Consider the following 13,710-nt stretch of genomic DNA (forward strand, 5'->3'; position numbering starts at 1 on the left):
ACTGCCCTGTATGTTAGCACCTAGGTTTTGAACTCGATGTGAGCGGTAAGCAATGTGAAGAGGGGTGTGACCCGACTACATAATATAGACAAGGGCTTCAGAAAGTATATATATATATATATATATATATATATATATATATATATATAATTACTGTTCTCTGACAGCTGTGATACATTAGCAAAAGCAATAACCAGTCTTCAACAAGGGAGACAGCTGCAAGCAAACTAACTTGGAAAGCAGTGTGTTTTCTCTGTAATATTGTTTCTTTAGTTTTAAGCTACTGTAGACATAGTGTGGCAGAAGCAATTAAAACAGTGGCACAAGCTTACGCAGGTTTTATCCAGTGTAAGGGAAATCATTTATTCATGTACTTGCAAAGTCAGCGCTGAAGAGGCAAGCAAACTGGAAATGATCCAGCCCAGTGGCAAACTTTGGGCACTTCTGAATCAAGATTTAAAGAAAACGAGTAATAAATGATATAAACTATTACTCTGATAAAGTAAAAGCATAGTGTGGAGGTAATGACTCTGTATTTGGACAATTTTAAGAGCAGGCTTGGGGCATTTTTATGGATAAGAGGCAGCTTTTATCATCTGTCCATCAGAATAATCTTATCACATACAGGAAGTATCTGATGTTCCAGAATCAAGAGTGCCCAGCTAAGGGGGCTTAGCACTTTATTTGAGGTCACTGTAGAGGGGACAAGAACACAAACTGTGACCATAGCGCAGTTCAATTAATTTCCATTTTCTGCTTGTGCAGCACTATAAAAGCTGCGGTCCCAAGCGCTCTCCCACTCAAGAACCCATCACTAACAGCCAAAGGGGGGAAAGGGGGGGCTCACAGACCTCTGTACATGATTGTTGTCTCAAGCAGTTAATGAGCCAAAGGGTAAATATCTTCTTTTCTAGAAATGGTACTAAATAAACATTAAGGCACAGATTCAATCTAACTGCAGTGCACTTTAATGCATTTGAGCAAATGATACTTTTTTCAGACAAATCTAAAACACAGGATCTGTGTAGGCTGTAAAATGGAAGCAACTGCACAGCCCTGGAATAACTACAAACCTTTAACAGGCAGATAATATGGAAACACAATGACAAAGAATCCAACGGGAACACACCTGTCTCTGTCCCTTTTCTAAGTTGCCTTAAATCAAACAATAATATAGTTTATATAAATTACGAAACCAGAGCTTATAACTAAATAGCGGAGCTTGTTAAAATAAGAGCCAGGGAACCTGCAAAACTACGATGCCTCAAAGACTGAGGAAGAAAATGTATCTAATCCTATGCATCCCAACATGTAGAGGAGACACACAGCACCTCACTAATGGGAAGGCATTGAGAGGCATTTTTTATCCACTCTTTATTTAAATGCTATTGCAATGACAAACCTAAAACAAAAGTATTCACAAGTTGTCTGTTAAATACAGTGCAGACTGTGAAAATCTGCTTCTCACCAGCAAGATCTCAAAGCGCTAGCTTTGACGTAGTATCAGAGTGAGCTCATTAGGCCATGTAAGCCTACGACATCCTTACAGGAAGCAAGCTACGTTGTCCTTCCCAGAATTACAAAAGTTAAAACAGGAGGTAGTGATATTGGCAACACGGCCCCTAAACTGTGGAATAGCATGTACATAAGTACATACTACTATATGATGGTTACATATAACTGCTAGGTGTTGGTAGTAGTACATCTCTTTGTTCAAAGCCAGTGTAGATTCCTGTTGCAATTCCTTGTTGAACAGCACTTTATTCAACAAAATTTAATAGAATAAACATTTCACTATTTAGGCCACTATTTCACACTACACAACTTGCTGTCTTGTAATTGGGAATCTTGAAGTCATTGTGTTTGCACACTACATGACTGATCAGCGACAAGGGGTCACACATTACAAGATTTTTCACCAGAAGTAATCTCCGACAAGTCTCTCTGGTTTCCAAACTACGTTTTGTCATGAAAACACACACGAGAAGTGACAGGGGGAATGACACGATACCATGCATGAGACAAGGACTTTTTTCTTCCAAAAATGGCCACTATAGACAAAGATATTATGCTCTGTAAGCAATATGGCCAAAATCTCATCTCACAATATTTGTATTTTGACAGGGCACTGCTGTTATTGATATTGTTTATGTAATTAAACTGTAATGTAAGAGTCACAGTCCTAAGTCATGAATTCATATTCACAGTACTGCAGGAGTTTGTTATTTTTTGGAAACATGGAAAAGGTATTGGTGTTCCTGCCAAAGTTCAACCAAATTTTCCTACATTTCTTGGATCCAAGCAGATCACGGAACTTCTGTTGCAGCCATGCTTGTTGATGTTGTACAACTTCTCCCCCTGGTTTCCCCTCACCCGTGTCTTGCGCTCTCATTGGCTGTAGCTCATCGCCGCACTCACTGCCAGTCACAACACTTTCCACACTACAGGATTTGGACTCCTCGACAGGTCCAGATATTTAGACAGCTAGATATCTGTTGGGCGCCTGCAAGACATTGGCGAGCCTCTCAGATGGCGTCTTTGAACAATTCACACATAGCAATTGAGAGCCGATTTGCGAGCCCCGAACAAACGCCGATTTGCCTCTACTCTGGGGCTTTTGTTGGCGATGTCAAAAAACTGTCGGCAAGTGGAAAATCAGGGCTAAAATCATGTAGTGTGAACCTGGCCTAAAATGAAAAAAGAAATTGCGATATGTCACTTCTGTTGGAGCTGGTATTGCAAAACAGTGAAATTATCAAACGGGCCTGCATTATTGACCACTTACTGCATAGGAGTGTTCTGGACGAATTCTCTTTCTTTCTATTCTCCTTCCTTATAGAACTAATTGCTGAATTATCTTAAGACCCCCCACAAACCTGCTTTCCGCACAATCTGTTCAAGGCAAGTCTAGCAATAATCAGCACAAAAGACCTGTTTTACCCTGAATGTAGGCAATAGTCACTCACTTGAACAGAAACTGGATCATGGCCATCCCCAGTGAGTGTGGCAGGTTTCTTTCTTCTTTCTCTACAGAAGGGATTTTTCATTACCAGTCACCTCTGGCTTGTGAACATTATCTAAAAACAGAGGTGTACTTTTTCTACAAAATTCCGAAATAAATTTTTAAGAGACTTTTTATTTTAAGAAAATATTATATGACTGCCAAGACTTATTTAATCAAACATTAAAACAATTTTGATTGGTATCATTTCTCTTCATTACACAAGTCATTGCAGTAGCTGTCAAAGAACAAAATTCACATGATTTTGATGATGATTGCAGTGAAGCTTTTGCATCATTAGAATGCCTCAGCTTTCATGCCCTTGGAACTGCAAGAACAAAAACATGGTATATTTTGCAGTGACATGAATTCCTTTGTTTAAATAAGGCTGGCTGGGTAGCTACAGAACAATTGTATGCAAGTAGCATACTTGGCAAAGAGGTACAAGTATAATAAATAAGCAGCTAAACAGGACTGACTTGTACTCATGTACTTCACAGGCAAAAACATTACTGGATAATGGCATACCAGTTTTACAGTTGTGTTGCTAGCTACATGACAATGCTGTTTAGCATGACAAGCCATCTACAGTATGCAGTAATGAAGTTCATTTGTGAATATCACTAGCTAGCCAACCAAGGAATAAGAACATTTACAGAGTCAAAGCAATGCTCATCTCCTCCACCCTAAGCAGCCACAAGCCTGCTTTTAAATAGTACTGATTAGCAAGGAGTGGCTCATTAATCACTGGCTGCCGATCTCTCAAATATATTCTTCACAATGACGATTAACTCCTTTGCTTATAGAGAGAGACTAACACATGAGCACACACCAGCACAGAACACACATCATAGTCTAGTAAACATTACCTGTTCCCTGTCACGTCACATTAACATTATTTTGTCAATGTTGTATTTACAATGTCAATAAGGTGATATTCACAATATAAACTACTACTACTACTACTACTACTACTACTAATAATAATAATAATAATAATAATAATATCACTAAGGTGATGTTCATGAAGATACTATTTTTAACACTGAAAATGTCTTAGTTTTTTTTTTTTGTCATAACAGTTGAAGACTTTCCACTGTAATTTGAAAAGAGTAAAAAATAGCTTGCAGAGGTTTCTGCACTCAGGAACACAATTTTACAGGCAAGAACATTTTCTTCCACTGTATTCTCTATACTTACTTGAAGCAGTTGGATTTTTTGAAATTATTTTCTTCAATTCACAAGCCTGTCTGCGTGCCTTCTTTTCTCACTGGATGAAAGCTACCCCCTCATGTATGTATGATGTAGGCAAAAGGAACAGATTTATGTTTCACTGACACCTTGTGGGTGCATGACTCAGCTACCAAAAATAACATGGACATTTTCATCACTGCATTTCATTACTGCACTCACAGAGAACAGCAGTGTATACCGCTGACATGGAACCTGACTGTATAAATCTGGTCCGGCATGTCCATGCAACCTTTGAACGTTTGATGCTGGAATCCCAGTGTGTAGCATGTCCCCTCTCAGAAGGGAGAAAGCAGCAGAATTCCTCTGTTGCAGCCCCACAGCTGCCCACCAGAGAACATTTGTGCTCATCAGCGGAGCGCTGCCCCCAACCCTCTGGGGCTTTACTGTCTTTAATTAGCATAAATACAGAATCGCATTTGCATAATAATAAATCCCAAAAGATAAGAACTTTGTGATGTACTGAAAGTTTTGGTGAAAGAGGTAGGAATGAAATCCACTCTCACAGTCAGTAAGACCTTTGAAAATTAGCATTGAACCCCAATGTTGGTTAACGTATTTACGGTCAAATGTCAGACAGTATAATGTGAATAATGCATTCTCATGGTGTTTACTGTAAAATACTGGACTGTAAACATAGGATATATATTTGTTGGTCAGAAGGAGCACAAATTGACACACATACATACTGTACATATTATAGACACAATGCATGTTCTGATAAATGTTTGCTGCTTTTGAGCCAAAGACAACATGCTGTTGCGTTAATGAGCATTTGTTAATAATTATACAATGTTTCATGTGTCCAAATGTAAATGAGTGATTAAGTTTGATCCTGCATTGAGATCAAATACGTATTGAGATGTTCTGTAGAATTCTAATATGCATTTTATTAACAACACAAAAATATCACTATTCAGCTTCTATGTATTATAAAATGTCAGGAATAATGCAGCTTCCATTTTCATTGATTTTTCATTGTTTTTTATGTATGTATGCATTTATTATACTGTCCTTTAATCTGAACACTGTTTTCACCATTTTAGCAGTATTTAAAGCCTAAAACTGTGGCTACATGTTCATTTGTCTAATTAAAACATACATTAAATGATTATAACCACATAATTCATTCATTGGGACTTACATGCAGGTTTTTAATGTATAAAAAGTGCATTTGTTTAAAGTTCTCTAAAACATTACAATTACAGATAGAGTCTTCAGTTTCTCTTTTTTTGCATGTACCTCAATCCTGTAACACAACGAGATTGATATGGCCTTTCTTCAAGCCACTTGTTAACCAGTTAATCCAACTGCATCTCCCCAAACATCTAAATTGAAGTATTCATTTTTAACAATAAAGCACAAATGAGTGAAATGTTTAGATACAACACTGTTACGTGTTAAATTAAATCGGACTGTTTAGAATAACAGACAATGCAGATGTTGTGCAGGGGTGTGTTGACAACAAGCCTCGCAGGAAGTCATTATATACCTTTAACACAGAGATTGCATTGTCGCACATAAAGTCACATCATTAAAATCGACCTTGACATCTTGTAAACATTTCTTAATGGCACCTGCAACAAAGGAGTAACTTCCCACAGCAAGGTACACAGTGCGTATTAATTCAATTACTACTCTTTTATTGGATAAGACTATTATAATGTTACTAATGTTAGTCTTAGTTTACTAATTAAATATTCAGACTGAAAAATTTGTATGCATACTGATCTTGCATGTTTAATTAGCTAGCTAGTCCACTTAGCTCTAGGATGAGAACGATGATAACAGCTTGTTTTATTCAGTTCAATGGGGTAACCCCTGAGCGTCAGATTCTTATCAGTCATTGGATAAATGAGTGGAGCTGGGGCGGAGCTTCTGTACACGCTGGCATTGTCATCGAGTAACAACCTGGGCGAGTGCTGTTCTGTGATTGTAAATGGATGATGTAACATAAAAAGGGGTGACCTCCAATAGAGGACTAATATGAAGAGGCAGAGCAAAGAAAATAGCATTCTCCATAAATCACCTTAAGTATTTTTTCTTTGTTAAAATGACAGATGAGATTATCATTCTCCATAAAAGCTAACAAACTATTAGTTTTTCAAGCTGTCAGATAACAGAAGCCACTGTGGAATATTTGTAAGTAGTAACACTGTCAAATCAATAGTGGATACTGTTGCACTCTTGACATTACTTCTGTTGGCTCCTTTCCCTTCCACCTCTCCTGTGTCAAATGACTTTTTTTTTTTTTTTTTGGAAGAAGGTCACAATTCACCCTTAATTTTACAATTAGTCAAGTGACTATGCAGATTGTTTGAATACCACTTATACTTGAGTGCTTACAGTGACACCTGGAGGACAATGACTGAAATACAGGTTTGGAGGGAAAAAAAAAAAACAGACTGAAGGCCATAGTTACATGGGAGGATGTGGGATCAGATAATTATCCTTTTTAGAAGGAATGCTGATAATGAGAAGAAAGTTTTACTATTTTTTATTGAAATTCATAACATCACTTTATTTCTTCCAGAGAGGAATGGGTGTCTCTTGCAATATTCTAGCAGGCTTCCCCAGACAACTTTTAAAATGGCAATAAGAAGTTCATTAAGCTTATGTGAACAGCCTGTGAATAGAAAATTAATGAGATGGAAGACGCATAAAACTCAAAGAGAGAATGGCTTATTTTATGTGTAAACAGCACACCATAGAATATAAAATTTGTTCCCAGAACTAGACTGCTTGAGAAGAAAAAATATACATACCAGTAACACTCAGGCCCATTTTAAATGCTTTGACATACGTCGCACATGTTAAATTGTGGGTTAAAGAACACATCTGTAATTTATATTGGAACTACCAGGCTGGATGTGCCTGTACAGTATATTAGATGCACTCTTACAACAAATTTTAAAATTAATTCAATTCAATGACTTTCACTGTGTGGACCACATCTTCATTTGCATTCTGTCTAATTCAGAGCCATTATAAAAAGTTCACATCTGTCATTTTTTTGCCTCTGCCCATCTGATAAACAAATCCATTTTGTTTTTGGGCTCTAAATAAATTTAAAAAATGTTTATTCCAAATTTTGTGCGCTATCAGTTTAAACCCATATTGTATAACCTCAATCGAACCTTCTTAGATTTACATCACAGCATCTCACAAAAAGGCCAAAGACTATTTCAAACCTTGACCGACCTACACTAAAATTTGGATAGCACTGCACTGGGTCAACTCAGCTTAATTCATTTTCATAAATTCATTTTACTAAACTTAATGTAGCTGTGATGGTAGACACCTTATCTTATCTATGTTCCCATTTAAAATCCGATAAAAAAATACCATCCATAGACACTGTGTTCATGTTATTTCTTCAGCTGCATATCTACTGTAGCCTTATAGGTAAAAGTATGCCCTGCTCCATGGTATTTGACAAACAATGACAAACAGCTAGCTACTGTAGTACATGATTTGTGGTTTCTTGTCACACAATACTGCGTAACTGGTTGGTTCTGTATAATACAGAAAATCTGACTGTTCTTAAGGGAGATTGTAAGGTATAGATTTTTTTTTTTTTTTTCCCACAAAATGGCATACAGATTCTCTTATGTTGCTAAAGCTTGAATCATATATCTTTGATCTCTCCTAAAATTTGCTAGCTAACATATGTGCTTACTTGTTGCTGAAGTAGTCATTTGCAAGCATGTTCTCTGTGGCATGGCTTAAGTTTCACCACCCTTGCTCCACATGTCTATGTCCAGTATCTATTCCAGGACATCTTCATACCTCACCCCATTTTGTTATCAGGTTTTACACATATTTTTTCTTATGTCTCACTTGATTTTGTTGTCATGTTCTAGTGGCCTTTTTTATTCATGTTTCACTCAGTGTTATGATCATGTGTCTGTTGTCACACGGTATTATTTTCTTACATTTGGCCAGGAAGGTAATGATGTAGGTCTGAACTGATACCAAACAACAAAAAAAGAGAAATGATAAGCATGACATCAATCAAAATAGAGAGAAGGCCCAAGGAATTCATATGACAGAAATCTAGATGAGCAAGATCAGGGCAAGGACAAATTGAAATTGAATTACAATTGAAATGAAGCCTTTATGGCTGAGATACAAAAAATGAAGCAGACCAGGATGAAAATGCACAAATGTCTTTTTGAATGGCATATGACAATGTTTGGGAAAAGGGGACCTGTGAATCAAGTCTTAACAGATGAGGAATGTAACAGAACTGGATGAGAGTACATAAAATTATGACATTAATTGAGAGGGTTATTTTACTGATCTTGACAGGGTCTGAAAACGAAAACAAAGGACCGAGCTGGCTATCACAAGCTACATAATTAGTCCCAAGACCAGTCTGTAAATTAGGTAACACTATTTCACTTAACTTGCCTGTTTGGCTATAAAGTTAAAAAAGGTAAAACTTACCAACCCTTCTTAAAACCACCTCAACCTTCTTAAACTGTGCTGCAGCAAAGGAACTTACTAGGTAGCTAGTTTACTTTCAAAACTATGCAGTGTAACAACAACAATAGTACTCTAACTGCATTTTTGTGTATGATAGTTTGGATAGCTAGTCAGATAGTATGAAATCATTTCTATGACTGTAATATACAGATGCTGGACTTGAAAAAAATATATATCAGAAGTGATATTTTGGAATAATGCATGCAACGGGCTTGCAACTTAACATTATAACCGTACATTTCCCACAGTGGGAAAAGTCAGTAAAAGTAGTGAGCAAATGTGAACAGAAAGCATATATTTTATGTATTTTTATTTGTAAAACATGATGATACATGATGATACATCCTCATCCAGGGCAACTAACACACAATGAAGTATCATGTAATGCTATATCTGTTAAATAAATCAAAATTCATATTTTCAACTGTTTTGTGTTAACTATTTGCCCTCTATACATCCATTGATTTCTAGATGATCACTTAATTCAACAATACTTTGAAATACTGTAACTCATATGGCTGATATGTGTAAACAAAACCACATTATCTACTTTTGCTGTATTATTTATCTACTCAATGAATAATGCGAGCCAAAATTTTGAACTAAATAAAATATTTAATACTGGCATTTTTAACTTTTTGTACCATTTTGTGCAGAAGTATTGAAAGGCCTCATCTCGGTTCCAGAATTGCTCTGTGCTCTTAGAACTGTCTGCACAGATTTCAGTGTTTTGCAACAGCATTATGCAATGAGGATTAATAACTCGGTGAGAAAATCTATTGGCCACCAGATTCCAGGCAGGGAGGTATGCTTTTCTTTCAGGGCAATTTACATTTATTTGTCTCAGGCAATTTTTCACCACCCATAAGAGATATGCAGATGCTCAAGTCTGAATCCCCAAAACTGAAAAACAAGCAGGTGAGGATGTGCAAAAAAGAAAAAGAAAAAAAAAACCCTCATCATCCTTAGGTCTGAATCAGCCCCTAGTCATGCAAATCTGCCCCACAGTGATTAGCAACAATGCATACACATATAATGATGATACACACAGGGCAGAGAGAATAATGAGAATAATCAAAATGTTTAGTAGATGTTTTGTTTTATACATATATAGGTTGACATGTCTTTTTTTCCTTGAGGCATTTTTGTTCTTTGACAATATTTTCAGTATTAATATAGATAATATGTGTTCATGGATTTCTGATCATGTCAATTGTGTTTCAAGAAATGATGCACAATTAAAAATGATTACATTTAAAACTGCTGCAAAAAACGCTGCACTGTGATGCAGCACCTTGGCCAACTCCATTGTTGTTGGCTTGTAGGTGTCGATCTGGTCTAGCCACTTGGCCAACTTGCTGATTATGGTGGCTTTAATGTTTAAGTTGAATTTAGCACTTAAAATCAATACCTTAACCCAAGATACAAATGAAGTCTTCTGAGGAATGACAAACTCTTGAAAGGCAGGTCTCCAGTTTGTCATTTTGCGTTGGATCCTGGTTATTGCCACTTGAATCTGTATCTATATTGCTGTCTGAAATGACCATCATACTTATTTTAGTGAATGTTATCACAAAGATTTAATTCAGTGATTGGCTGTTGGATTCAGAGTGTTACTCTGAATAGGATATACCAAGGTCCCACCCAATTAATCCCTTTATGACCTAAATCACTGCACCAGCCTTATTCTATCCACAGAAGTACTGCAGGCATAACACAAAATGAACTGACCTGAACTCAAACCTTAAATATAGCAAACTGGAGAATCGAACCTCTTTCAAAATGTAGACCCAAACACCCAGAGGTGTTTATCGTTTCACTTGCAACAGCAATAATGTGTCATATCTGCATCACAAACCCCTAAGCATGATTTAATGTAATCAATAAAACCTGCACTTGTTAAGACTAATGCTTATTATGCAGTTATTCCTTTTTCATTGGTATGCATTTCTTTTTCTCTTTTTCTTTTTGCTTGTCTGCATTGGAATTTCACCTTCCTCTTTATGTTAATATGTGTTCCAACACTTTGCCTCTGCTTTAATAATCATAGTTCCGAAACAATTCAAGCACACAGACGGTGTCCACTGGAACACTTGACAACCTTTATTTTGCAGAAGTTGAAAATGCACCCTTGACCTGTGAATATTTTGTACAACCTGGTGCCAATAGATTTCACCTTGGACCTTTTTTAGAATCTTTCATTTTGTTGGTAAGATTGAAAACTTTGAATGGAAGACAGGAATGTTGTGAAAGGTGTGGAAAGGCAGAAGTGTGGCAGGTATGATTCCATGTAGAAAAATGCCTACTCTCTCATTACAGCTGCAAAGGACAACTGTACAACTCTTACTTCCCCAATGGTTAACAGATTACTGGTATTTTCTGAATTAACTGTCAGAGGATTAAAATTTTGTGTCATGTTCCTTTCCTTGGTGTGAAAAGAGTGCACAGAATCTTCTAAGTACCAGATAAATTGTCCACTGGTTTGTCAAATTCTACTTGCCAAGCAAAAACATATATGATTTAAATCACCTGCAAGTGAAACAAAGAACGGTTGGGGCATGCAACCACAAACAAATTCTAATTAACAGTGGTGTGCGTCAACTACAAGTCATGTCCACAGGAACAGAATGTCTACATTGCAACAAATGGGATCAAGCACAGGATGTGCTGACTAAGATAACACCCAAGAAGTGTTTTGATGAAAGGATTTGCACATAGGACCGCAAGAGTTTTAGTGCTCACAGTGGCCATGGCATACCTCTACTTCAGACTGCAGTATTCAAAAATAAATCTGCAAGCACAACCTAAACCATCTGGGACACAATTATACATTTCCAAAATGCAAGTACACACAGCAGCCTGCTACCTAGCAACCTTAACTATATAAACCCTGTTTGCTTCTTGGCTGCTCATGCATTCTTTACACTTATCTGTTCTTTGTGTGTGGTCATATAATATATTAAGGTTGAAAAATATTTGGTTTTAGCTAAATTTTAACTAGGTAGCTATCCTGGTTTTCTAAATAAGCAAGGTAACTTGTTAGAATGGTTTGCTAGATAGCTTGTTTGCTTAATGCAATCACCATTTAATAGAGCTATATAACAAAGCTAAGTTTGTTTAGTTTATTAAAGATTTTATGGGATATTCAAATTATTCTACTTTCCATCTATGGAAATGAGTATATGGACATTATATCTAGCTAGTTGTAATGCACATGCAGACTTCATCTTGTCACAATATAAAAAAATATTGTTTGTTAATATGTTCCAATAAAACAAACAACGTGACATAAGATATAACTATAAATGGGGTTAAACTGGAATGCATTGCAATATTATGATTGTATTAAAACTGTTCAAAAATATTCTGGGTCACATATAGCAACACTTCAGTTCTGCTGTCCCACAAAGTATGTTGTATTCTCATTTTGTAAATGTTACACAAAATGACAAACATTCCAACAAATCCCCTTAATCATGCCCCATAAATTCTCTTAAGTGGCGCTTCGATACAAAGGCTTGTCTGCCCTGAAAAATGCTTTCTGTGATTAGAAGGAACCTCAACAGTCTTCCATGGATGTGACTGGGGAACCAAATGCTTTCAGTTTTGGTAATTTTATATAGTGTATTGGGAAAAGGTGTTCTTTGGTGAGGATTACTACCATACCACTAGTTAAGGTAAGGACAAATATACAGATCAGCTCAGCAGTGGTTAAATATTGCTTTGACCTCACATCTGTGATGCCATTCTTCCAAAAGCCGAAACGTTCATCATTCATATGCTCGCTCTGCTTAGCGCCAAGCATAATAATCGCACATTAAACAGCAACACACGGCCATGATCAAAAACACACAGGAATAAACAAAACAGCCTGTTACCTCATTTTCAGGTTTCCTGGCTGAGGTTGCCCATCGTAGATGGAGACAATGTCAAAGTCCTCCTCCAGTGCAAAGGTGTGAAATGAGAGCTGTATCCTGTTGCGCTCCCCTGTGACAATGATCCAGGTACAGTTGGCATAGTTGGGGTACCCATGAGGAAAGCCAGGACTCTCTATTGTTCCATTGAGGCCTTGTACCAAGCCACCACAAGTTTGCCCTAAGGAAAAAAATAACTATCATCAGTTATTTATGTCAATTTGTCCTTCAAGATTAAACATTTCTAAAAGGGCAGAGGTCTAAAATGCTCTCTGCTTAGATGGACTATCTATTTTAAAGGAAGCAATGGACTTTTTAAAGTGATGTCTGAATAACAATGTGGAGATCCACACCTTTTAACACATTCAGTATTCATGTGACCTGCATCCTGGTTAGCAAATTTTTAAAACCCAATTACCTGAAATCAATAGTGAACCGTAGAAAATTGTATTCTTTAAAAGACGTCAACTGTGAAGCATGCATATCTCTATATTCTCAAGGTCAACTGTAAAGCATGCATCTCTATATTCTCAAGGTGTCCTAAAGAAGTATTTGCCACTGAAAATGGCATACAGGAATGCATTTCTAATCTAAAACCATGCTTAATGAATTTCTCCAAAAGACAATCTAACACTGTTGCTTCCTAATGTAAAAATGGTGTTCAATCCATCTGTTGTTGCCATTTGGAATTTGAAACAAAGGACCATCTGTGGATTTTAAAACATTCTAGATCTTTTCAACAACAGCTGAAAAGAAGACAGTTTACTGACAAGTAGGTTAACAAATTTCCAGACCCACCAATGCAGAATCGAGTATTAGCTGGGTCAATGTGCATTTCACCCTCGCGAAAAGGATCTAATGAACCAACCATCTGCTGTGTTCTCACCCTCTCCCAGTGTGCACACTCCTTTGCAATCTGACTACAACCAAAATAAAACATGCAATGTAACAGTCAAATCTATCCTGTTACAAGAGTCAAACTCTTTTATAAGCAGATTATATACATATAAGTAATTCAAATATAAGCAAACAGTATTGTTTCTGTACACACCCATC

The 13,710-nt window shown here is 36.7% G+C and overlaps 1 protein-coding gene across 1 annotated transcript in view; it reads right to left on the reverse strand.

Annotated features, from left to right (window-relative positions):
* The window catches only part of LOC118789703 (CUB and sushi domain-containing protein 1-like), a 482,818-nt gene that overhangs the window by 372,448 nt on the left and 96,660 nt on the right, over positions 1-13,710 (reverse strand). The window contains exon 2 of the mRNA XM_036546243.1: positions 12,619-12,835. Coding sequence (XP_036402136.1) covers positions 12,619-12,835 — 217 coding nt within the window. The remainder of the gene's footprint in view (positions 1-12,618; positions 12,836-13,710) is intronic.

The sequence above is a fragment of the Megalops cyprinoides genome, chromosome 15 (genome assembly GCF_013368585.1).
Source record: "Megalops cyprinoides isolate fMegCyp1 chromosome 15, fMegCyp1.pri, whole genome shotgun sequence".
Lineage (NCBI taxonomy): Eukaryota > Metazoa > Chordata > Actinopteri > Elopiformes > Megalopidae > Megalops > Megalops cyprinoides.